The following is a 25345-nucleotide window of genomic DNA, read 5'->3' as shown; positions in this document are numbered from 1 at the left end:
AGTTCTTGGGCTTTTGATTTCCCCTAAGTTCCCACCACATTTCATTGTTGCCCAACATTCCCATCTTCCTCACAAGGGGAATTTCCGATTTCACTTCCTCAAAACTCAAGTAACCAGAAAGCCTCAACTTCTTTAGCCCAAATACGGGGACAAAACTCTTCGGTGAGACCTTGACCTTTCCCTTCCAACTCACGTCACGTGAGTCCATTGCTGTGTCTCTCTCGTCCGCCTGAATGGAGTCCCGCCGCACTCCTCCTTCCTTGCCGATTTTTCTCTTCCCGTTGTCCTCTACTCTCTCAGCTTTCCCTATATTCGCTATCCTGTCCCTAGAGTCACTAAAAGACTAAAGGGTGAGGCGTAGGGAAGCGGGAAAAGAGACAGCGCCCGGGCTCCCGGTGCTTTTGGGGTTCCGAGCCGGTGGAAGCACTGTGGTTGGGGAGCACAGTCCACTGGCGCTGGAGGATGCTCAGGCTAACTACATCTTGGCACCAGACTCTGGCACGGCCAACTGCAGCACTTCCGAGAGCCGCCCCTCGTGGGGCGGAGCAAAACAGGTGCGGTTGCCAGGGCACCGCAGCCACGGGCTCGCGAGATTTGAAATCAGCCAATGGGAAGCAGAGGAAGACGTGGCACGCAAGTGGGGCAGGGCCTGGAGGCCTCTTTCCCCGCCCCGCTCCGGCCGGCCCCGAGCCGGCGGCCCCGCTGCGCCGGGCTCCCGCCTATAAAGGGGCCGCTCGGCGAGGCTCGCGCGGCTGTCTGCAGAGGGCGCTCTCGTGATCGGCGTCCGCCGACCTGCGCTTGCGCACTGTGGGCCGCGCCCCGCCCCCTGCCCCGCTGCCCTCCGCCGGCCGGCCGGCCCCTCCTCGGCCGCGAGCCCTCGTCCCGCTCAGCCGTCGCTCCGTCCCGCAGCAGCCTGCTCAGTGTCCGGCAGCATGTTCAGCTGGGTGAGCAAGGATGCCCGCCGCAAGAAGGAGCCGGAGCTCTTCCAGACGGTGGCCGAGGGACTGCGGCTGCTGTACGCGCAGAAGCTGCTGCCGCTGGAGGAGCACTATCGCTTCCACGAGTTCCACTCGCCCGCGCTGGAGGACGCTGACTTCGACAACAAGCCCATGGTGCTCCTGGTCGGCCAGTACAGCACCGGCAAGACCACCTTCATCCGCCACTTGATCGAGCAGGACTTCCCGGGGATGCGCATCGGGCCGGAGCCCACCACCGACTCCTTCATCGCGGTCATGCACGGCCCAACCGAGGGCGTGGTGCCGGGCAACGCGCTCGTCGTCGACCCGCGGCGCCCCTTCCGCAAGCTCAACGCCTTCGGCAACGCCTTCCTCAACAGGTACCTACCCCTTCTCTCCGGGCGCGAGGACCGCCATGGCCCCCCGCAGCCATTGCCCCGCCGGCCTTTGTCTCCGAGAGCCCCAGCCAGACCCAAGGCGACCACTCCCAAGGACATTGACTACCCAGGAGTCGGGGAATAGGCGTCGGCCACTCTTCTGGCTTCTGTCACCCCCAGAATCTTCCAGGTTATCAATTTAACTCTCACTGCCCCCCACCCCACCCCCACAGATCCCAGAGCCAGGGGCCACTGTAGGAAGAAGAGGCTTTGCTGTCCTCCTTATTTTTCATTTTGGAGGCCCCCAGTTCATTCTCATTAATCTCCCTCCTTCTCCACTTGAGTCTGTTTTTTAAGTGTCATGGGGAACCTCAGGACTTAAATGTTCCCTTCGCTGCTGTGTCTGCTTCATATCCCCAGGGACCAGTAGTTCTGTGTAGGAGGGGCAGCCCCCATTGAAGGCAGGGGATAAGGGAGTCTCAATAGCCCTCCTAAAAGTAGCACTTAAGTAAATTCTAGGCCAACCAGGAGTCCCTGAGACGACCCTGTCTCAAAAAAACTCAATGAGTCAGTGCTGTCTCAAGAGACTTCAGGGAGCAGTAACAGTGAGACCCATGAAATGACCAGGCTCCTCCATTTCACTATAGAGTTGATAGGAGTCTCAGTGCCACCAGTTTAAGGGGTGAGGTGAGATTCAGCTCCTCAAGGTGCTATGAATGAATCACAGTGGCCTGCTTGTCTGAGGAGCATTAACTCCCAGGGTCACTTCTCTACAGGCAGCCGGGCATCCCGGCCTCCGCCCCGGGAAGGCACGACAGGACTCACAGACCCTGCCCTCTGTGCTCCCTCTTTCAAGGAGTAACTCTACGTGCCTTTCGAAGTCTGCATTCAGCCTGGGGGAACAGCCTAGGAAAGAATCTGAGCGTGCTTTCCAGGTCTCCGCCCTGTATGAACACATTCCTCTACAGACACTGTCCAGCCGTCCAGGGCGGGCCAGCTTGTTCTAGAGCAAGCTCACCGCCAGGCCTGCCTCCTGCAGGGACCTGACCTTTTAATGTTGTCGTGTGTCCCTTCTAGGCAATTTCAGCCTGTCTTGTTTTCTGGTGATGGTGTTTGTTTGTCAGGCCTGGATGAATACAGTGCTGTGGTCATCATAGCCTGGAGCATTTCCCTACGGTTTTCTGAACTTTGCTGCACCTGTAGGTAGGCCATTGGCTCAGACTCTGTTGAGAAATTTGGCTGTTGGGCTGAGGAGTTCATTTACGCCTTAGGTCTCCTCTTCAGGAGTGCAAGAGAGACGCCTTCACTGCTATTTCAGCCGCTGCGTCCTGTCTTCCCCTCATTGTGAGGGCAGACCTTTTGAAACAAGGAACTTGGCACCTTGGAAATGCATGACTGAAGAGCTGGGAGGATCTCACACACCATCCACTCCCAGTTCATTAACTCAGGAAGCCCAGGCCCCAATGAATTGTCAAAGTTAAGGCCATGCTGATGGCTTGTTCTTTGTGCTTAGTACGCTCACTACTACTGTCTCCAAAAAAGGAACAACTGAGGAACCCTTGGCAAAGGACGGGCGCTTTGATAGCATGGGGTTCAGGGTATCCAAGAGCTGCACTTACATTTCCTTCTTGACATCACCCCAGTTCCAGAGGGTCTCTAAGAAGCTGGTGTAGTCCAAAACCGGAGCTGTGTCAGGATGTTCAGACCACGGTGCCTCTGGCCAGGGAGGGTACAACAAAGGGGGCTTTTCTCTGGCTGATACAGCTTTTCCTGGTACTCTCAAAGGGACTCATTGAGCCATGAACTTGACTTGCTAGCCTCTTTCTCTTGAGTGCTCCGCAGAGATAGTGAGAGGAACAGATGGAGGCAGACGTGAAGGAAACCCAAGAGTCGTTGTCATGACTCCTCCTTGCATAACTGGACCCGCCCACTTGTCCTACGAACTGAAGTCTCCATCCTTGTTGCCAAGAGAAGCATTTTTACTGCCCCTGCCTTTCTTGCCATACACTTATCAGGCCTTGCAGAGTAGCGGGTTCTCCTGGACCAGCAGATGCTCCTTTTAGGCCCTTTTGTGTGTGCTACTTCTCAGAGCCAGCTCCACTTCTACTCCTCTTTTTCTCCATCACTCTCTCCATTGAGTCTAGGAGTTTCTTCCCAAGCAAGAAGAAACTCAGGTCTGGCCTGCAGTGGCTTACAGCAGTAGGTCTCTGCACTTGGAGACAGTACCTTTCACTTTGTCCCTTCAGCCTGTGGGGACACTGATCATCATTGGGGTGGGGTCACAGGAGACACTTGATCTGCCTGAGTGTTCCCCACTGTTGGAGGAGCAGCTTGGAGTCTGTGTCTGACAGGCAATGAATGGGTCTAATGGATCTGTATTTTCTTTGCTGACAATAGAGAGGTTTTTTTTTTTTTTTTGGTTTTTCGAGACAGGGTTTCTCTGTAGCTTTGGTGCCCGTCCCGGAACTAGCTCTTGTAGACCAGGTTGGCCTCGAACTCCCAGAGATCCGCCTGCCTCTGCCTCCCGAGTGCTGGGATTAAAGGCGTGCGCCACCACTGCCCGGCGAGAGGTCTTTAAAGGAGGCTTTTCTCTGTCCACTAAAGCTGATAGCGGCTCTGCTAAACTCTTAGTTCAGCGTGGGATGCAGGTCCATAGCTCAGCCCCCGTCAAGGGTTTTCCCTTTCCGTTGTGGCTTCCTCTCTCCTGAGGCTGGTTTTGACTTTGAGAGAATGGTGTGTCTGTGTCCTTCCACACCATCTGACTACTGGTGGTCTATCACAGTCCCTTCACAAGCAGCAGTAGAAAGTGACCATCCCAGGGGCTGATGGGGATGGCTCGGCAAGCTCAGAGCTCCAGCACCCCTGTAAACATTGGGTACAGGATCGTATTGCAGGCCTGCAATCCAGCCCAGGTTGGGGCTAGGGGAGCAGGTAGACACCAAGGTGGATTTTTGGGGACCCCTTGTCCAGACAGCCTAGCTGAATCTGTGAGCTACAGGCTCAGTAACAGGTTCTGTCTCAGTAAAGCAGAGGATGATAAAGGAAGTCTCTAGCCATCATGTGTGTTTGCACACACATGTATACACACATACACAGAAAGAGACCATTCCTCTTCAGTGTTTGGGAATTCAGCTAAGCTGTTGGGGTTTTTTATTGTTGTTGTTGTTATTATTTTTTATTTTATTTTATTTTTTGAGTCAGGGTTTCTCTGTGTAGCCCTGGCTGTCCTAAAACTCTCTTTTTAGACCAGGCTGGCCTTGAATTTACAGAGATTGCCTGCCTCTCCCTCCTGCATGCTCAGATTAACACTGTGTGCCACCATGCCCAGCTGTGTTATTTCTTTCCACTTACTTATTCTGTGTTAGCATTGTATGTCACAGCGCTGTGAAGATCAGTATGTAGTGCGGGTCAGCTTTCTCCTTCCACTGCGTGGGTTCTGAGGACTAAACTAAGGCTGTCAGGCTTGGTGGCAAGTGTTCTACCCACTGAGCCTGGGTCTTCCTACGTAGACCATGCTGGCCTAGAATTTATTTATTTATTTATTATTTTTATTTTTTTGTTTTGTTTTTCAAGACTGGGTTTCTCTGTGGCTTTGGAGCCTGTCCTGGAACTAGCTCTGTAGACCAGGCTGATCTCGAACTCACAGAGATCCGCCTGCCTCTGCCTCCCGAGTGCTGGGATTAAAGGCGTGCGCCACCATCGCCTGGTTGGCCTAGAATTTAATGAACATCGATCCTCCTGCCTCTGTTCCCTAAGTGCTGGGATTGTAGGTGTATACCACCATACCTGGGTGAAAATTTTAGGATGGAATTGCAAAGTCTCAGTATCACGCTTCTGTTTCCCTTCAGAACTGAAGCATGGTCTGGGCTCATATAGCTTTGCTAACAAGTCAGCAACTGAGAAGCTGAACTCGTGAACCCTGTGGGGAAGAGATGACAAGGAGGGAAGCCCTGCTGTTCTCCAGTTAGACCCTTCTGCTAGCATTCTCAGTTTCTGCAGAGGGAGGGAGGCTGAAAAGCCCTCCCATGACCTGGATCAGTCAGTGTCAGCCCCACTCTGATTCTCCCTGGCTTTACTGCCCTGCAGGTTCATGTGTGCACAGCTGCCCAACCCGGTCCTGGACAGCATCAGTATCATCGACACTCCCGGGATCCTGTCTGGCGAGAAGCAGCGCATCAGCCGAGGTAAACCAGCTCTGTGCTGGAGAGCCACACCCCTGCTGCCTTCCAGGTTTCTTCCAGCCCCAGGCTCTAAAAAAATGTATTCAGGTGACAGGCTTCTTACCTCATACCTTATCTACACATTGGTGACCTGAGGGGCCATAGCTGCCTCCTGTGCTCAGGTGCCGAGAATGGCCCAGCTGAAATCACAGTCCAGTCCATGCTGGATGGCCAGGTGTTTTTGAACCCGTTGAGGCTTGAGCCTTGGGCTGGGAAACAAAGTGGCAGGAAATTGCCTGATACCTGTGCCCAATTGTTCAGCCAGCGTTGGCTGACCCCTGGCCTCCTTGCCCCTTTTGCATAGGAACACTGTGCCTCTCGGTGTCACGTCAGTTCCTAGTTAGTTCAGCCAGCTCGGCAAAAGGAGAAACTTGTGTGCGGCCTGCCAGAGTGCTGGTGGAAATTTGCTTACATTTGCTTAGCCCTTGCTGGTCAGCGGCCTCCCAGGGCCAGGGCAGAGGTTTCCTGCTAGGTCCTGGTGCTCTGGTCAGTCTAGTTGTGTCAGCTCTGGCCAGCTTTTGCCATGCTTTTTAAAATTTTTTAGGCTTGTTTATTTTATGAAATAAAACTTTATTTCCATAATACATAAAGATAACAACCTTTTCCAGAGTGGTTAAAAGGGGCTGGGAGGCTGGGGGTGGGGTTCAGTTAGTAGAGTACCTGCTTAGCACGCAGAGGCCCTGGGTTCAGTCCCCGGTACAGCACAGACAGCGTGGTGGCGCGTGTCTGGCTCCCAGCACTTGGAGTGAAAGAGAGGCAAGAAGATCAGTAATTCATGAAGAAGGGTCCTTCTCGGCTACAGAGCAAGTCTGAGGCTGTCTTAAAAACAAAAACAGGGGCTAGAGAGATGGCTCAGTGGTTAAGAGCTTTGCCTGCTCTTCCAAAGGTCCTGAGTTCAATTCCCAGCAACCACATGGTGGCTCACAGCCATCTGCAGTGAGATTTGGTGCTCTCTTCTGGCCTGCAGGGATACATGCAGACAGAATACTGTATACATAATAGATAAATAAAACTAAAAAAAAAAAAAAAAGACCCCCATCTCAAAAGAGGGGCTGGAGCGTTGGGGAGAACTGTCTCACAGGCTGTATTCCAACACTGATCACAAGGCTAGGGGATCCTCTGATCTGTCTATCACATTGCCTTGAGGTCCTAGTTCAGGACAAGCTGACTTTGTTTTAATCCTGGCTCTTTAGCAGAGGGCTAGGCACCAGCCATTGGGTTGGAATACCTTCCAGGAGGCCATTAAGGGCTGGCCAGAAGTAGAGTTAGCCGCTACAAAGGAGGAAATGCAATACTCTCACTGGAGATGTAGCTCAGTGGGAGGGCACTGGGCTAGAATGCACAGGCCCTGGGTTCAATCCCCAGCACTGCAAAAAAAGAAAAAAAAAAGAAAGTCAAGGTATGTGTCAAAAAGCAGTGCTGGAAAAAGAGAAAGGGGGAAAAAAAAGAGGAAACAGTAAAATGGCCCAGTGTGTAAAGGCCTCCATGCCTGGTGACCTGAGTTTGATCCCTGGAACCCATATCATGGAAAGCATGATACAGTTCCCACAAGTTATCCTCTGACCTGTTTATTCATGCCGTGGCACTCACACACACACACACACACACACACACACACACACACCTCTGACCTGTCTATTCATGCCGTGGCACTCAAACACACATACACACACACATACAAATGTAATTGAAAAGTTTGAAAGAAAGAAAAGGAAGACATACAAGAGCCTGGGTAGCAGCTCTAATCCCAGCATTCGGGAGGCTAAGGCAGGAGGTCACTTCCATTCTCAGGCTCTAACAAGCACCTGTGGTTAAGTTTGTTTTCATTAACTTGTCTGTCCTTTGGCCCTTGCGTGAGGTGGGGCACGTTGAAGCTAGCAGCCTGCACTGCAACCAAGCCTGTCTGTCCTTGCAGCTGTGGCGTTCCCTCCTCTTTTCTGTGGTTGTAGGGACCCCAGGCAGCATGGTGGGAGCTGTGCACAGACTACAGTGCAGTGAGCTGGCTGTCTCTGATCGGGTTAGAAGCAGCCAGTTGAGCTGAATTTCCCTCTTTCTTTTCTTTTCTCTCTTTTTTTTTTTTTTTTTTTTTTTGAGACAGGCTGACCTCCAATTCTTTATCCCTCTGTCTCAGCATCCCAGATGCCAGGATTCCAAGTGGACCTCATACCTGACACTGGTTAAGTTTTCAGCCTTACCCATTCTTATGAGAGTGACTCTCTTGGAAGGTCAAGAGAACAGATTTTTGAGACCCTTTGCAAAAAAGCAGGGGCCACATTTCTTCTTTCTTACTGCTATTACTAGTCGACCTGTTTTAGGAGAACACCTTCTGAACAAATGACGTAAGCCTGTGACCCCAGCTCCTCAGGGATGGGACAAAACATACATGCTTCAGGCCTGCCTGGGCTACAGAGTGAGTTCAGGGCAAGTTATTGAGATCTTGTTCCAAAATAAAAAGACGGGGGGTTGGGGAGAAAGCTCAGTTGGGAAAGTGCCCACCACACAAACTTGTGTCTGTGCAGCTGGTATGATTTAGACGCCTGTAATCCCAGTACTGGATGAGAGAGACCAGCTAGTCTGTTTGAATTAGTGAAGTTTCAGGTTCAGTGAGAGACCCTGTCATTAAAAAAAAAAGGGGGGGGGCGGGCGATGGTGGCGCACGCCTTTAATCCCAGCACCCAGGAGGCAGAGGCAGGCGGATCTCTGTGAGTTCGAGACTAGCCTGGTCTACAAGAGCTAGTTCCAGGACAGGCTCCAAAGCCACAGAGAAACCCTGTCTTGAAAAACCAAAAAAAAAAAAAAAAGAAAGAAAGGTTGAAAATGGACAAAGGAAGATGTCTGACAGTGACCTCTGGCCCCCACACATGAACACCCCTGAAAATATAGCTCAGTGGTAGAGCCTTTGCCTTGCATGCATGAGGCCCAGGTTCAGTTCTCATCGCTAAAGAGCAAAGAGATAAAACTTCGTAAGCAATACTCTTTTCTTTCTTTTTTGGGTGGTAGGGATGTTGAGACAGGGTCTCACAAGTAGCCCTGGCTGTCCTGGAACTTACTCTACTCTGTAGATCAGGCTGACCTTGAATTCAGATGCACCTGTGTCTACTTCTGCAGTGCTGGAATTAAAGGTGTATACCGCCATGTTTGGCATTGCCTGCCATGTTTGGCATTGGCTTTCCTTGCTGGACACCATTGCTCATGGACCTTCAGGGTGAAGTGAAGGTGGTAGGAGTCGGGGAGAGGATTTGGGGTTCTTGTTTTCCTTGTAGGCTCATAAAGGGAACCCAGAAGTAACTCTTTCCCCAAAGCCAGAGTAAAGCTGGAAAATCAAAGTAAGCTTCTTTTAAATAAGAGAAAAACTCCAGTAGGAGCCTGGTCCAGCCCGCACTTAGGCGGAGGTATGCGGCCATTGTTTGAGGCCCACAGGCTTATCTTTGGGCTGAGCCAGACTCCAGCAGGCTGCTGTGTGGTGAGAACACAGCCTCAGATAGGGGACAATAACTCACCCTCAGAGGCTTATCTTGCCAGAATGCCACTGCTGGTAAGGCGGGAGGTGAGGCCTTCAAGGCTGGAGGGAGGGACGGAATGGGAAGGGCCAGAGGTTCCTGTAGCCCAAGTAGCTCCTCAGAAGGAGCTCAGAGGCGGCCAGCACTCAGCATAGTGTCCTCGTGCTCTCCAGGCAGACCAGCTTGGACGTCATGCCCTGGGATCCCCAGCCTGCCACTGAGGCCACAGGGACATGACTTTTCCTGTTGCTTTCCTGTAACACGACTGGACCTAAACTGCCTGTGTCTGGGGAGAACCACCAAAGTGATGCTTTGAGATGTGGCTTTTCTCTGTGTTCGCTGCAGATGGAATCTAGAGTCTCCAGCGTGCTGGATCAGTGCTCTTACCACTGAGCCACACTGCACCCCCAGCAGCGTTTTGGTTAGGGATAAAGAGACTATTAGTGTACACAGACAGGACACTGTGTAGGTGACCCGGCACACTAGTTCTTTCTGTGCCCTTCAGGTGGCTAATGCGTCCCTGCAACCAGTTTCTTCTCTGTTTGCAGAAGGCTCCCATTGAACGTGGGTTCTGCAGTGCAATACCAAGATGGAACCAGTTTTTCTAACCCTTTCCCCCCTCCATAATCCTAGCAGTCCCTATTTAAATGTTACCCAGTTAATATTTGGGGGTGAACATTTCATGGTGATGATCAATATGATCATGTGGCCCTTTTTAGAGGTGGTCAGTGTGGACTCCAAGGTGGTCATAGCTTATGGATGAGGGAGGCCATATCTCAGAGACCCCACCCAGCAGTCCTCCTTGTACGCAGGGAAGATCGGAACCGGGGAGTGTGTTCCCGTGGAAAGCAGGTGTTCCCCTCAGCATGCGGCATGAGTGACAGGCCTTGCTGTAGTCAGTAGCTGTTCCTTGGAAAACACATCCCCCTGCCTGCTCCCTCTGGGTCCATCCCTATCCTGTCGGCTAGCCCCTTATAACTTTTTGCCTTTTCCCTCACGGTCCCTCATATGTGCAGGAAATTCAATCTAGAATGATAAGTATTGCTGGCATAGACCAAAGCGGTCAAGGTGCCTTGGCTCTGCTAGGGACCCATGATAATTGTGGTCCTTTGGGGTCCCAGGGTCAGCTTCCTGACATTGCCTATCTGCTGCAGCTTGAGAGATAACATTCTCTTGTGTCAGCAGGGAAGGTGGCCTTTGGGAGCACCATTTATTCCTGAGTGCCACTCGTGTGACTGATAAAGGGATTCAAAGGGCACCCAGGGCTGACTGGGGCTGATGCCCTTGGCTTCCAGGGTCATTCCACTACATAATCACTGTACCTAGGACTGATCTTCCCGTTCAGTCCTTTGTGGGTAGTGGCAGGGAGCATGCCAGGGCCCTCCCTGCCATTGTCACTATATGACTGTGAGCTTTGCTGTAACTTTGGTACCTCGCTTGACCCCAGGAAAATTCTATCAGCAGAGGGAGTGTGGCTTCAGCTAGGGTTAGCAAAGTGGCATCCTATCTGGCCTGGCGCCTGCCTTCTTGCTATCTTGTCTTATCTATGTGCCCCTCTGTGTTATCTCTGCAGCTGTGTAGAGGAGGAAGCCACTGTTTTTCTGTCTGAGGAGCACTGAGAGATGAGCCTGAGGGGTACACAGCTGGCTAGTGTCTATAGACTCAGACCTGGGAGGGGCTCTGTGCACCTGCAGAGTAGCCCAAAGAAACTGTCAGCAGGGGTACCTGTGTGGGGTCAGACCCTCTGAGGCTATTGCTGGGCTGGGCTTCCTGGAATCATAGACCACCATGGCCAGACCTTAGTCCAGGAAACATGAGGACTTTGAATAGCTATGCTGTCTTCTGTCTTCTCTCTGAGCCCTCCCTCCAGCCAGAAACCTCCTCATGCAGGACTGGGGAGACAGCTCAGAGGTTAAGAACACTGGCTGCTCTTCTAGAGGTTCTGAGTTCAATTTCCAGCAACCACATGGTAGCTCACAACCATGATCTGGTACCCTTTTCTGGCATGCAGACAGAACACCGCATAAATAAATAAATAAATAAATAAATAAATAAATCTTAAAACAAAAACCAAAAAGCACCTCATGCTCTCCTTGGAAGAGCCTTGAGCTTTCCAAGCTGTGTTTTCATTTGCCTTTCTACCACTGTCGTGGTTCCCAGGCTCAGCCTAAGCTATTCTGTTCCGAGAGATTGGGTAGGACCTTTGGCCCAGACTCCCATCCATGTATTCTGGAGCCCAGTGACCCAGAAGTGGGGCTATGCCATGGTAGTTCTGCCCTATTGACCATCCCCTGAGATGCTTGCCATAGACACTCTCCAGCCCGGTCTCAGGATGTTTTGTAGACTGTTTTCAGGGATTGCCCAGAAGCCTAGGGCCAGGCTCAGTGCTGAGCCCCTCTTGGTTTCAGAGCCTACCGCACAGGACGACACAGATTTAGCTCCCAGGTTAGTACTGCAGGAACCCAAGTGTCTGTAACACGTGGACATTTAGGGTTGTTGGTAACTGTGATAGGGACTTCTGTATGCTGGGCTTTTACCTAATGCCTGACACAATTAAGTGTACAAATGTCAGCCAGTTAATAATGAGACTGAAAAACCCCAAGGTTTCCCAGACTTTGCTGTTTTCTGAGTAATGTCTCAAAGAGGAAGCTTAGGCAATTCTGCTTCAGCTGGATTTCTCCTCAAAACTCCACAGCCCCCCGAGGACTGACTGGGCCCAAAGCCTTCAACAGCCCCATCCCTTCCTGTCTCCCCCTCTCTAGGCAAGCATGCTGCTTTGGCCTCGCCTTCTGGTGTGGGTGCGCCTGCTCTGCCTGTGGAGGCGTCGTACCAGGCTGTGCTGGCCTTGGCACCTGTTTCCTAGGCTGCCAGTCGGCGGCGGGCTAGGGAGCAGCTGGCCCAAGTGCCTGCAAATGTTAGGTTTATATTTGGGGTACGCAGCATTCTTCACGCCTTAGAAGCTACCCTTGCCTACTCATCCATCAGACCTGAGTTTCTTGGGCCCAGTGCAAATGCCTGAAATAAATAGGAGCAAACATTTACAGAGCGCTGGTGTCTGCCAGGCATACACGGCACCCAGCCTTACCAGCGGTCTCGGAGCTGGGAACTTACTGTCATGTTACAGAGAAGAGGCTGGGGGTTCAGAGAGGGCAAGTGGCCTGCTCCAGTGGCCCAACAGCTGCCTCCTGAGTCTAAGAGGTTAGGGTTGAAATGTGGGCTCACCCAGAGTCTGTCTGCCCTTCCTCGGTCGCTGTGCTGTCATTATTTTCACTTAAGATGCATTTAGAGCCACATTGCATGTGTTAGATTAGCCCTTTTTGCAAAGCCATACTCCCTACTACCAGGATATACAGCATCTCCTGAACTGGAAAACTTCCCTGTGCAGTCTGTCTCTTCTGAGTTACTGTCCCAGGTAACTCAGTGGAATTTGTCTTTGAAGCTTAAGCTTGCCTTTTCCAAAATGTGTTTCTCTCTCTCTCTCTCTCTTTTTTTTCTGAGACAGGGTTTTTCTGTAGCTTTGGAGCCTGTCCTAGAACTAGCTCTTGTAGACCAGGCTGGCCTCGAACTCACAGAGATCCGCCTGCCTCTGCCTTCCAAGTGCAGGGATTAAAGGTGTGCGCCACCACTGCCCAGCCCAAAATGTCTCTTAAGTGGAATCAGGCAGAATGGTCATTTTCTGTGATGGAACCTGGCCCTTTTGAGATTTATTCATGTGTTTGAGAAGGTCAAAGGTCAAGGGTTTGTACCATTAAAAAATTACTGTTTCTAGAGATGGAATCATCCTAGAGCCTCATGTTCCCAGCCCTTGGGCTGCTGCTTGCTGTAGAGGGGTGGTAGCACCCCTCTTTATCACTGTTCTTTCACTCTAGAGGAGGTCTGGGCCACCCGGCTTTGAGGCAGAGTTGAGTCAAGCTACTAGAAACATCTGTGTACAGGACTTGACGTGGACCTGAGCTTTTGTTTTCCTGCGGCAAATGCCTAGGGGTGGAGGCCCCTTGCTTAACCTCTGTACTATTTGGAGTGGTCCTTCCTTAAGAAGTTGAGCGTGAGAAGGAGTCCTCTTTGTGGCACTTGTCCCCCAGTTCTGGACTCCTGTCTCCAGGGTCAGTGCAGCTGGAAACTGTGAGGTAGCTCTGTGGTGAGAAATCATGAGGCCCATGCAGCTTGAATGACAGGAAGTAAGAGTGTATGGAGACAAACACTCCATTGTTTTATGTTCTGCAAGTTTTTGGAATGTGTGAAACAACTTTCCCTGGCTGTGGAACTACCTGTGGTTTGGGAGTGCTGTTGTAGGGTGGGGTGCTCCATCACAGCCCTGGTCCCCACCTCTGACCCCTCTTGTCAGGAAGGTCAGCTGACTTGTAGGATGGGCCAGCAGCACCTGGGGCAACCTGGGCTCCCTGTACACAGAGGACCTATGGAGGCATTGGGAACAGCACTTTTGCTGGCCTTGGGGTCACCCTCAGCAGCCCCAATACTTACTCCAGGTCAGCTCTGCTCCGCTCTATTTCCTCTACTTCCTCAGAATTACTTTGTGTGTGAGTTATCAGTATGCATATCTGTGCAGCACATGCCTGTCTGGCGCTTTTGAAGAAGCTGATGGATCTGTTGAACTAGAGTTACAAATGGTTGTGAGTTGCTATGTGGGTTCTGGAAATTGAACCTTGGAAGAGCAACTAGTGCTCTTAGCTGCTGAGACATCTCTCTAGCCCTGGGTTTTAATTTTTTTTTTTTGAGATTTATTTATTATGTATACAGTGTTCTATATGCCTGTAGGCTGGAAGAGGGCACCAGATCTCATCTTGGATGGTTGTGAGCCACCATGTGGTTGCTGGGAGTTGAACTCAGGACCTTTGGAAGAGCAGCCAGTGCTCTTAACCTCTGAGCCATCTCTCCAGCCTCCCCTGGGTCTTAATTTTTTGAGACACCCCTAGATGGCATCAACTAGATGGCATCAAACTTGCCATGTTCCTACTCAGCCTCTTGAATGCTAGGATTGTATAATGTGTACCACCATGCCTGTCCTATCTCGTGTTTGTTTTTTTTTTTTTTTGCCTGCATGTGTGTCTGTGTGAGGGCGTCAGATCCCCTGGAATTGGAGTTACAGTCAGTTGTTAGCTGCCATGTGAATGCTGGGACTTGAACTGGGTCTTCTGGAAGAACAGTCAGTGTTCTTAACCATTGAACCATCTCTCCAGCCCTTGTTTGTGTTTTTAAAGGAAGAATGTCAGCCAGGTGTGGTGCCCAGGCCCTTAATCACTCAGGAGGTAGAGGCAGGAGGATCTCTGTTCGAGACCAGTCTGATCTACATTGTGAATTAGAATTCACAATGAATGCATAGTAAGACCCTGTCTTAAAAAAACAAAAAAACAAAAAGGATATCACATAGCCTGGGATATATCATACTTTTCCAAGGATGACCTTGAATGTCTAATTCTCCTGCCTCTACCTTCTGAGTGCTGGGATTATAGCCTTGCACTGCCACCACCACCACCGGGCAATTTCCTTTATTTTTTGACTCTCGTAAAATGTCCCTACTATATGTAAGGTGTACTGCTCCATACATTCTCAGGGCACAGCTGAGTGGGTTTGGCTCTTCACACTGGTGTGCAGCTATCACCCTGTCTACCTTAGAACTGCATCCATCCCAGCACAGGTTCCACCGTCCTCTCTGAGGGGCCCATGGTTGTTGGGGCTTGTCCTTTTAGGCTGGTTTATTTCATTTATTGACATGGCTACTTGTCCCTTATCTGAGGTGGCTCTGGTTTCCACTGAAGCTCGTCACTCTGCTTATCTGTCTAGCTCATTCTCTCTGACTGTAGCTCTGTGTCTCTGGTGGAAACTATGTCCACTCTCTCTCCATCCAGCCAGTGCAGCGTATCCCTCCCTGAAGGGCATTTTTTAAAAATTAATTTAGCTTTTCGAAATAGGGTTTCTCAGTATATCTTTGGCTGTCCTGGAACTCAAAGAGATCCGCCTGCCTCTGCCTCCTTGAGTGTTGGGATTAAAGGTGTGCTCCACCACCACCCAATTCCTGTAGGATCTTCTTTTCTCTTAGCGGCATACAGCGCCCTTTATGCTGTGGGCTTGCTGCTGTGTGTGTGGCGGGACATGCAACCCTACCTGGTATATCAGAAGAGTCTGAGGCCTGTTGCTTTGCCAGCCCAAGTCACCTGCCTGAGCTCCATGCCAGGCAGTGTGCTGTGAGGCCTGAGCACTGCTGGTTATAAAAACTCCACACTGCCACTGCACTGGTGTCTCCAATGCCCCTGGAAACTGGTGTCTCCTCTCCAAGGGTTCGAGAATGCCAGAGCAGCCTGCAGGTGGCCTGCACTAGCATAGTTGCCTGCCTATGATACGTGACTGCTGCCCTTTAGGTTTGCTCAGCCGTAGTGTCTCCTCCCACCAGAAGTGGTTTTTCCACAGTGAACAGGAAATCAAGCATGGTAGCTCTTACCTATGATCATAACCATCAGGGGGTGGAGACAGGAGAATTGTTACTAGTTTGAGGACATTCTGTTTTAAAACTCCAGAAAAGCCGGGCGATGGTGGCGCACGCCTTTAATCCCAGCACTCGGAAAGCAGAGGCAGGTGGATCTCTGTGAGTTCGAGACCAGCCTGGTCTACAAGAGCTAGTTCCAGGACAGGAACCAAAACCACAGAGAAACCCTGTCTCGAAAAACCAAAAAAAAAAAAAAAAAAAAAAACCTCCAGAAATAATTAAATAAATGAAAAATTCCCTTTACCTGGAAAAAAAGAAGAAAGGAAAAAGACTTAAATGGCACTGGACATGGTGACTCATGCCCTTAATTCCTGTACTTGAGGACAGAGGCAGGTGGATCTCTGAACTTGAAGGCTAGCCTGGTCTTATAGTGAGTTCCAGGCCAACCAGGGCTACATAGTGAGACCCTGTCCTCCTAGAAAATGAGGGAAAAAAGCCAAAACCACAATCAACTTGAAGTGATGGCCAAGCAAGAGGAGCAGGCAAAGAGGCTCCTTCCATTTCTCCCATTTCTAGGTTCCCTTTCCCCTGAGAGGGAAAGGGATTGAGGCCATACTGGGTAGGGCTTGGGAAGGTGACCTCAGCGTCCCTGCTGTGGTTCTGGCTGCCTTGCCAAAGCCAATAGGACCAGTGGTGCTTGGCCCAGAGTGTCCCTGTTCCCAGGAACTCGCTGCTGCCCCAACTGTGTGAATTAGCTTCAATTTTGGATGAGGCCGAGTGAGTGAGTGGGAAGGAAGGAGCAGAGGCCTGACTTTGTCACAGGAGAGTCAGAGTTCCAGAGTCAGCGTGTCTTCAGCGCTGTGCTGTGTTCCTAGAACTCACACAGGCCCCGGGGGTCAGCTGGGGTACAGCCCAGAGAGCCCTGGGCAGTAGCCACCTCTCCTGGCCTCTGCTTCCCCACTGTTCTGCTGCTCTAGACCTTCCCTTCCGGCTTTCTGCTGACAGTTCACTCCTTAGGTGTCCCCTCCCTGCTCTGAGAGCCAGCTGCAGGGAGCAACGGAGCCCTGGGCTTTGTACTTTGGAACTGACCGTCTGTACTAGTAGCTGACCGCTGACATGAAGTGACCTGGCACTTGCTGTACACAGAAACCTGAAACTCTGACACCCAACCAGACACCCACAGGAGAAGCCCTTCCCCCTGCCCAGACAGCAGCTCAGGGTACCTCCACCTGTGAGGAAGCCCCGAGCTGCTGACCGGTCTGCTCCAAATTCCTGTGTGCTGGACTTGTGGAGGCCAGAAGACAACCTTGTAGAGAAGTTTCTCTCTACTGTCATCAGAGTCCCAGGGGTCAAACTCAGACTTCAGGCTCCCGTGGCAGGTGCCTTTATTTGTTAATTGTTTTCTGGCATTGCCTGGGATTGAACCCAGAGCCATGCTCATACTATGCAAATATGCTGCCAGTTTCAAAGCCTGTGTTCTTTCTGGATAGCCCATTGTGGGAGGGACTCCCTGGCCCCAAAGGGACTGGTGGCAGGAGTGTTCATTTGACTTCGCGGAGCTTTGTTTCTGCTTGGCCTGTCTAGGCTAGCACCTCCAAAATGCCATCACCCCAGAGCTCAGGAGCTTTGCACACAGGATGGGGAGCAGGGCCCCATGCTCTCTCCCTAGCTGTATGGTGCAGTGTCCACTGGCCTTTGTGACGGCCCGGTGGGGTGTTGTGTGCCAATGTCTGCGTCCTTGACACAGCCCCTCTGTCGTCTTCACGCTTTCTACATATCTGGGGGCCTTACATCAGACCTCCCACGGTGTGGCTGCTGGAGTGGTTTCCAAGAGAGCCTGCCCGAGCCAGGCAGTCAGTGTCCTCTTCTGTCATGAGGGGCTTCTCTGGCTTATCTTTTGGGCTCTTGGCAATACTTAGTGGTTCTTAGAGGGCTGGCCTACATCTGGGGTGACCTGGAAAACCTGTGGGTATTAGGCAGACTGAACCCAGGGCCAAGGAGAGAGTGCAGGGTCCACGGGAGAGGTCAGGCTGTCCCATAGGCTCTCAGGTGTTTCCAGTCTTCCCAGCTCCGCTTTAGCGTCCCTGAAAGCTGAGGGGTCCTCACTTCCGGGAGCAGCAGAGTGACATTTGAAGGAACATAGTTGTCAGGCAGGATGGAATGCTGAGCCCAGAAGCCATTGGCCTAAGTTTACATGGAGAGTGGCAGCCTCGGGCTAGGTCAGACAATGATGCCCAGACCTAACCCCTACATCTGCATCCCAGTCCACAGAAGGAAACCACAGGAGGCTCATGCACTGTCTCTTAGTCATTCTTTTTCATTTCTAAATTTTATTTATTTATGTGTACACGAACACATGGCATAGTGCAGTTGTGGAGGCAGAGGGATGGCTTTCGGAGCTGTTGCTCTTCCTCCATCTATGGGCCCAGGGGTCACATCAGCAGGCTTGCATGCCCAGTGCCTTACACTCAACCATCTTGTTAGCCCCAGGTCATACTTCTTTTGTTGTTTTGTTTTGTTTGAAACAGTTGCATATCCGTAGCTTTTTTTGGTTCCTGTCCTGGAACTAGCTCTTGTAGACCAGGCTGCCCTCAAACTCACAGAGATCCGCCTGCCTCTGCCTCCTGAGTGCTGGGATTAAAGGTGTGCACCACCACCGCCGGGCTTCCCAGGCTGACCTTAAATTTGTTCTGTAGCTAAGGGTCATGACCTTGCTCTTTCTGCTTCTGCCTTCTTGGATTGCCAGCACTAACCACCATGCCTGGCTAATAGTGGTGTTATTAAGGGGAATTCCAGTCATGTCTCGGTCATAGATGACTCAGGTCACTCCCCCGCCCCCCAGCTCACAGAGATCCGCCTGCCTCTGCCATAGTGCTGGGATTAAAGTTGTACAGCACCATTGCCCGACTTCAGATCACTTTAATTGGGGTGGGAAACAGCATGCCTAGGTCAGCAACTTGGTTTAGAGAAGCATTTAAGACCTACAGAAAAAGGAAGTGGTCTGTGGTACTTTTGAGGGCTTGTTGGAAACAGAGGTTAGTAGACCTTCTGGGAGGGTTGGGAGTTGGTATTGTCAGCTATGTAGACCTTTTGGTTTCTGTTACAACAATTGAACTGAGTTATTACAGACAAAAGTTGGCATAGACATGTAAATGAGTGCCTTTGTTTCTATAAAACTTTATTCATACAAGCAAGTGATGGGCCAGTTTGGACCCTGAGCTTGCCATTCCTCACTGTAAAAAATGAGTGTGGCTTGCACAAGAATCTGGTGTTTAGACACTGGATAGATGGCAGGTGCGGATGTCACGGCTGTTCATGGCACACAGCTGGCGAGTCTTTCTCTGCGTGTTTTTGTGCTGAGCTTTCACATGAGCTTAGTGGCCTGCTTTGCCTGAGCATCTGTGTATGTCATATGGGCAAAAATACCCTTTGAGAGAGAGAGAGATCAATGAGTCTGCCTTTGGGCTATTGTGCTGTTCAGATCAGAGCAATTTAGGAATTTACAAAATATCCTCCGTCCTAGAAATTCCAGGCCACCTTAGTGCTCAGAAAGGCTAGAGAAGCCTGGACCTTGGGGCCGTGCTGAGTCCTCTCCTCCCTCAGGTTATGACTTTGCGGCTGTCCTCGAGTGGTTTGCTGAGCGCGTGGACCGCATCATCCTGCTCTTTGACGCCCACAAGCTGGACATCTCAGACGAGTTCTCAGAAGTTATCAAGGCCCTCAAAAATCACGAGGACAAGATCCGTGTGGTGCTGAACAAGGCAGACCAGATTGAGACCCAGCAGCTGATGAGAGTGTACGGGGCTCTCATGTGGTCGCTGGGGAAGATCATCAACACCCCCGAGGTGGTCCGAGTCTACATTGGCTCCTTCTGGTCACACCCATTGCTTATCCCTGACAACCGGAAACTCTTCGAGGCAGAGGAGCAGGACCTCTTCAAAGACATCCAATCTCTACCCAGAAATGCTGCTCTTAGGAAGCTCAATGACCTGATCAAGCGGGCCAGGCTGGCCAAGGTAGACCCTGTGGCTGGGTGAGGGGATTGGCTGCTACCAGATAGGCCCAGGGGCTCTGGGACTGGCACTTGGGGCCCAGCTTACCAAACATGGGTCACATTCCCTGTGTGGAAAGTAGTGTCCTACATACCTGCTGTGCGGCCTACTCTTGCCTAAGGCCTGTAACCTGTGTCACCTCAGCCTTTCTTTCTGAGGCGTATGCCCCACCCAGATCAGAAATGCAAACAACAAGCATTTGCAGTAGAAATGTCAAGTAGGAAGTTACTACAGAAGAAAGGAGGCCACGGGAAGTGGGATGTGCTGGCCTGTAGACTCGAGCAAACCCCTGGGGGTTTTGGTTGTGCACTAGTATGCCAGCTCGGCATTGGACAGTGGGGACTGTCAGGGATGGGGACTTCGTGGAGAGCAGTGCACATCTGAAGCTTGGTTATCTGGTGACTTTGGGGAGGTAAAGGATTCTGTAGTGGAGGGCTGGGGAGCCATCTGGTAGGATAAGGGGACTTAGGAGGACTATGTGGGACTGCTGTGTAAGCTAGAAGTAACTAGAAAAAAGATGGATGCCAATCTGGGGCCCAGACTGTGCTGGATGCTACAGTCCAGTCACTTGGTGGGAATGTGGGCCACACCCAGGCTCAGCAGCAGCTTCCGAGGTGTTTGAGGCCTTAGGAGTCTCTGCCTCGTGAGTTGCCTAGATAAGTCACTGGGAAGGGCTGTTCAGGGACGGCTCCAACTCCCGTGAGCCCTTTGAACAGGAAGACTTGATGTGTCTAGATGGCGGGATAGCAACTCTGTCCAGACAGTTAGCGGGATTCCCGTTGTCCCTTTCAGACTCTCAGCACACAGTTCAGTTTTTCAAAAATGGACTCTGAGCAGATGCTGTGATGAGCCCATTATCAGGCTAATCTGGAGGCTGAGGCAGGAGGATACCTTGAACACTTAGTTTAAAATTAGCCTGAATAATACAACAAGACACTGTCTCAAACGCAAAAGTAGGTTCTTGCCTACCCCTCCTTTGAAAGGAGTTGCCTCTCGGCTCAAGAGACCAGTTCTATGAGGCACCCGGTCTCCAGGGAGACATCTCGCAGGTAGGGTGTTTACAGCTGACCGGGGTCCATGGAGAAGGAGAGGCAGGCACCAAGTGCCTGTGGCCATGGGCGCAGCCACCCCAGGGCCTGAGAAGTGCTTCCCGGCCAGCCCTGCCCGTTGCTGTTTGCTGCTGAGACTGGTGTCTGCACCCTAGAAACCAGGCACTCACCCTACTCAGGGCCAGTTGTGAAATATTTGGGGGGTTTTCTGGCTAGGGCAACCAGAACTAACACTACTAGGGCAACCTCACTACTGTCGAGTGTCCACCATTGTCACTCAAGTCCCTTGACTGGCAAAGTGACAGGCATTTCCCATCCTTTCTACAGGAGGGTACAGAGGTGGTTCCACCCCCACCCCTGGAATTCTAAATGTTTGGGTGTGTAGGAGCTCCTCATGAGCTGAGCAGGTCTGAGAAAGGAACTCATGCGAATACCTCTGACTGCCTAGGTCCTAAAGGAGCTTCCCGGCAGTGTACAACTCCCTGGACTGCAGTCTCCAGCGCTGCTCCACACAGGTCTATCCTGCCGCTTGCTTTCCCTCAAGTGACAGTGACTTCTTGGCTTGTGCAGGCAGACCTGTGACTGACTTTGCGTGACCTACCTACCCCTGCTTTCCTGGGAAGGCCCAGACACCAGCCCCAGGATCCAGGAAAGGCTACGCCTCTTGGATGGTTTGGATGGTTTGGCCAGGCTGGCCCCTGTGCTGCGTAGGGAGCAGTGGAGCTGAGGAAAACTTTCATGGAATTTTCTAGTCCTGAGTCATCCAGACCTGTTCTGGTGACATGTGGCTTATTGTTCAAGTGGATTCAGCTCGGGAATCCTGAGCACTGAGTAGATGCATGGTGGACAGTGGCTCCCACACAGCTCTCTGTGGCTCTGCACTATGTTGTATTATTGGGAGGGCAGCACAGGGAGAAAACCAGGCAGAACTGAATTGTAGTTCTCTGTAAGATCATCATCTGCCCTCTGTTCGGAGTGCCCTTTCCTAGCTTCCATTCCCGTGGCAGTGAGCTGTCATGCTCCTTGTCAGAATCGTGTGTCATTCCTGGGCCTTTGTATTCTTGTGATGGTGTCTTCAACTTTCAGCTTGACTTTGACCTTTCTGCTTTCCTCTACCCAAGGAGTGAACCTCAGGCACTAGAGGCCTTGAAGACACAGAGGGCAATGTGCCAAGCAAGTCCCTGATGCCCCCTGCTTCCTATGCCCTCAGGTCCATGCCTACATCATCAGCTCCCTCAAGAAGGAGATGCCAAATGTCTTTGGGAAAGAGAGCAAGAAGAAAGAGCTGGTGAATAACCTGGGAGAGATCTACCAGAAAATTGAGCGGGAGCACCAGATCTCCCCTGGCGACTTCCCGAGCCTGCGCAAGATGCAGGTACAGTCACCAGGCCAGCCTGGACCATTCCGAGTGCTCTGTGTGGGGCTGGGCAGTGGTTCTGGAGGGAACCACAAAAGGAAGCAGCTGGGTTAGTCACCAGTTCCCCACCCGAGTCAGAGTTGACCTAGGTCGAGACACTGACACTGAAGAGGGGAATGTGGTGACTCAGCGTGGGGGTGCGGCATGGCTGTCGGGGAATCCTCACTGTGTGGAGCCCAGGCCTGCAGCACTAGCTTAGTTGCCTGAGCCGGTAAGTGGATCCTCACTCTGCATGCTTAGGTAGCCTGACGCAGTCCACTGGGCCTGGAGTCTGGGAGGCTGTCCTATCCAAGCTTTCCTTTCTCCTTCTCCACTCACAGGAACTCCTGCAGACTCAGGACTTCAGCAAGTTCCAGGCCTTGAAGCCCAAGCTGCTAGATACAGTGGATGATATGCTGGCCAACGACATAGCCCGGCTGATGGTGATGGTGCGCCAAGAGGAGTCCCTGATGCCCTCACAGGCTGTGAAGGGCGGGGCTTTTGATGGCACCATGAATGGGCCCTTTGGGCATGGCTACGGAGAGGGGGCTGGCGAGGGCATCGATGATGTTGAGTGGGTGGTTGGCAAGGACAAGCCCACCTACGACGAGATCTTCTATACGCTGTCTCCTGTCAATGGCAAGATCACAGGCGCCAACGCCAAGAAGGAGATGGTGAAGTCCAAGCTGCCCAACACTGTGCTGGGGAAGATCTGGAAGCTGGCTGACGTGGACAAGGATGGCCTGCTGGATGATGAGGAGTTTGCCCTGGCCAACCACCTTATCAAGGTCAAGTTAGAAGGCCATGAGCTACCCGCTGACCTTCCTCCACATCTCATCCCACCCTCCAAACGGAGGCATGAGTGACAGCTGTGCTGACACACCCCCAAGCCCCAGGGCCCTGGCACTTTCTACCTGCCAGCGCCTTGCCTGCCCATGTGGGCCTGAGCCCGGAGGGGCAGAGATTTGGGGAGGGAAAGAGTCACCATCTTTCAAGGTCCATAAAGACTGAGCAGCGTTTCCTCCGCTCTTGAATAGGAAAACCACCATCTTTCTTTTAAAGCTGTCGAGGTTCAGCGGGGAGGCATGGGTGATACTTGGATGTGCACAAGAACCATGGATATTTTTAATATATAATGTTAGAGGCAACCTTCTTTCTTGCCTCCTCCTCTGTCTGGCAGCCCCACACTCAGCCTTTCCTTTTGCCGTGCCCTGACCAGGCAGCCATAGTGACTGGGGATCCACCCCTCACAGCCCACCCTGGCACACCCGTGTGTAGACAGGAGCCCCCCAGCTCCCTCAGTTTGTTTTCAACCTGAGGTTTTATTCATGGGGCAGTGACTCGCTTCCTGCTAGTGCTCGGGGAAGCTGCTCCAGGTCTCTGCTGTGGTCGGGGTGCATACTCTCCTGTTGCTTCCACACCCCATCTCTGACACCCCAGCCAGCACAGCAGCCACAGGTTAAGACCCAGCCACTGTTAACTTTTGTGGGGACTGGAGGGGTGAGAGACAGTGTCCTCCAGGAAAACACATAAGCTAGGTATTGTTCTGTAAGCGACTCTTGATACTTGACCAGGTTTCCAGTAACTCCACAACACTTGTTCAAAGCTGTGATCTTTATCTTCCCTTTCCTGTACCTCAGCGTCCATCAGTTCCAGCACAGAGCAGACCCCTTGGCCTTGGCTCTGCGGTCTAGCTGAGGGAAGGCCATCCTAGCTCCTGCTCTTGAGTGCTCTGAAATGTTCTCACTTCATCAGTCTTCACGGCAGCTTCCTGGAGCCCCTGGCTGCCTGGGGCGGGCAGTGGGCCCTGTGACCTGGGGTGGTCTGGTGCTGGTAAGAGGAAGCCTGTGGCTCTGGCCTGGGTGTAGTGGCCGAGCAGCAGGACAGGGGAAAACCCAACCCTTTCCCTCTCGTTTCCTTCCTCCCCTCCTTCCCTGCTGGGCCAAGGAGGTCTGGGTGTCCTGAGATCCCCAGACCGAGCAGTAAGAAGCCAGAGCTAGCAAATGACCACTTTAACCACCCCACTGCAGCCTCTGGGACCGGGGCACACCCTATGGCCAGTGGTTGGCTGTTAGGGTGGGCTTTCTACTGAGGTTGGGTGGGGCAGCTTCAGCCTGCTCATCCCGCACTGCAGGTGGGCTTCAGGGAGCTGCCTATCACCCCCCAGCACTGCTCTGGGCCTTGTTGATGCTGAACTCCAGCCTGTTAGCTCCCTGCCTCAGCTGAGAGTTAGGTGAGATGGCCTCACAGGTTCACTAACGTCCAGCGGGCTCAGTCCTCACCTGTGTGTGTGTGGAGGGGGGGATTGCCTGAGCAAAGACTTTGTTCCTTGCATTAAAGAAAGTTTAATTGTGCCAAAGCTTCTCATGCTCCGTTGTCTTTTCCTGGTCACGGAGGTGCCCTGGAAGTCTTTGCAAGAAGCCCATGACCACCCACCCACCTGTGCAGTGTTGAAACTGACAAGACTCTCTGGAAGCTGAACTTGATGGTACCCACCCATAGTTCCAGCACTTGGGATTTGGAGGGAGGGCCAAGAGTTCAAACACGAACAGAGATTGACAGCAGAATTACGGGAGACCCACTGACCACCACCTTGTAGCCACAGACTAGTTAATGGGGTCATCTGTTGTGTGCTTGGGATTTGGGAGGGGCCTTTTTTTTTTTTTTTTTTTTTTTTGGTTTTTCGAGACAGGGTTTCTCTGTGGCTTTGGAGCCTGTCCTGGAACTAGCTCTTGTAGACCAGGCTGGTCTCGAACTCACAGAGATCCGCCTGCCTCTGCCTCCCGAGTGTTGGGAGGGGTCTTTTAAACAAAGACTTGCCCCAAGGCAGGTTTGGAGACAGTGGCAGCCTGCTCTGAAGACGGACAAAGCAGACCAAATTCACAGTTCTGGGTGGGGTTGGTTCAAGCCAGCTGATGTCACAGATAGGGGACCTGTTTATGACAAGAGAGGAAAGGATGACAAATTGGGAATGACATGTCCGGAAGGGTGCAGATGGGAATCAGGGCTGGGGAGAGACTGCTCCAGGCAGTTGGGTCAGCAGTTGGGACAAACAGGTGTTTATCTCTGATGCAGAGCTGCCTCCAGGGTTCTACTGTGGCCAAAGGAGGCGCCATAGACTTGACACTCAGTGTGGTCCTACCTTGTGCTAGGTTTGCACAGTAAGGGCCCAGGACAGGGCAACACACGTAGCAATGGTAGCCAAAAGGACTCAAACTCAAGCCTACCAACTCTGGTCCTGTTCTTGAGGAGGTTCTCATGGAAACACTTTTGAAAGCATAGACAGTTTGTGCATCCAAGCCAACCTCACCCTTAATTGCCACTATTCTCAGGCTCCAAAAGAGTCAAAGCTG

At 51.9% G+C, this 25345-nt stretch overlaps 1 protein-coding gene across 1 annotated transcript; it reads left to right on the top strand.

The window, feature by feature from the left end:
* The first annotated feature begins 700 nt into the window (after positions 1-700).
* Positions 701-24343, top strand: Ehd1 (EH domain containing 1). The gene is made up of 5 exons (XM_057779005.1): positions 701-1336; positions 5420-5517; positions 19099-19511; positions 21807-21971; positions 22334-24343. Exons 1-5 carry the CDS (start codon positions 933-935, stop codon positions 22856-22858), a joined length of 1605 nt encoding a protein of 534 aa, XP_057634988.1. The 5' UTR covers positions 701-932; the 3' UTR covers positions 22859-24343.
* Positions 24344-25345: the final 1002 nt, after the last annotated feature.

Source organism: Chionomys nivalis, chromosome 8, assembly GCF_950005125.1.
Source record: "Chionomys nivalis chromosome 8, mChiNiv1.1, whole genome shotgun sequence".
In the NCBI taxonomy this organism is placed as follows: Eukaryota; Metazoa; Chordata; class Mammalia; order Rodentia; family Cricetidae; genus Chionomys; species Chionomys nivalis.
Note: the sequence above shows the minus strand (reverse complement) of the source record. Positions and strands in the feature narration are given on the sequence as shown.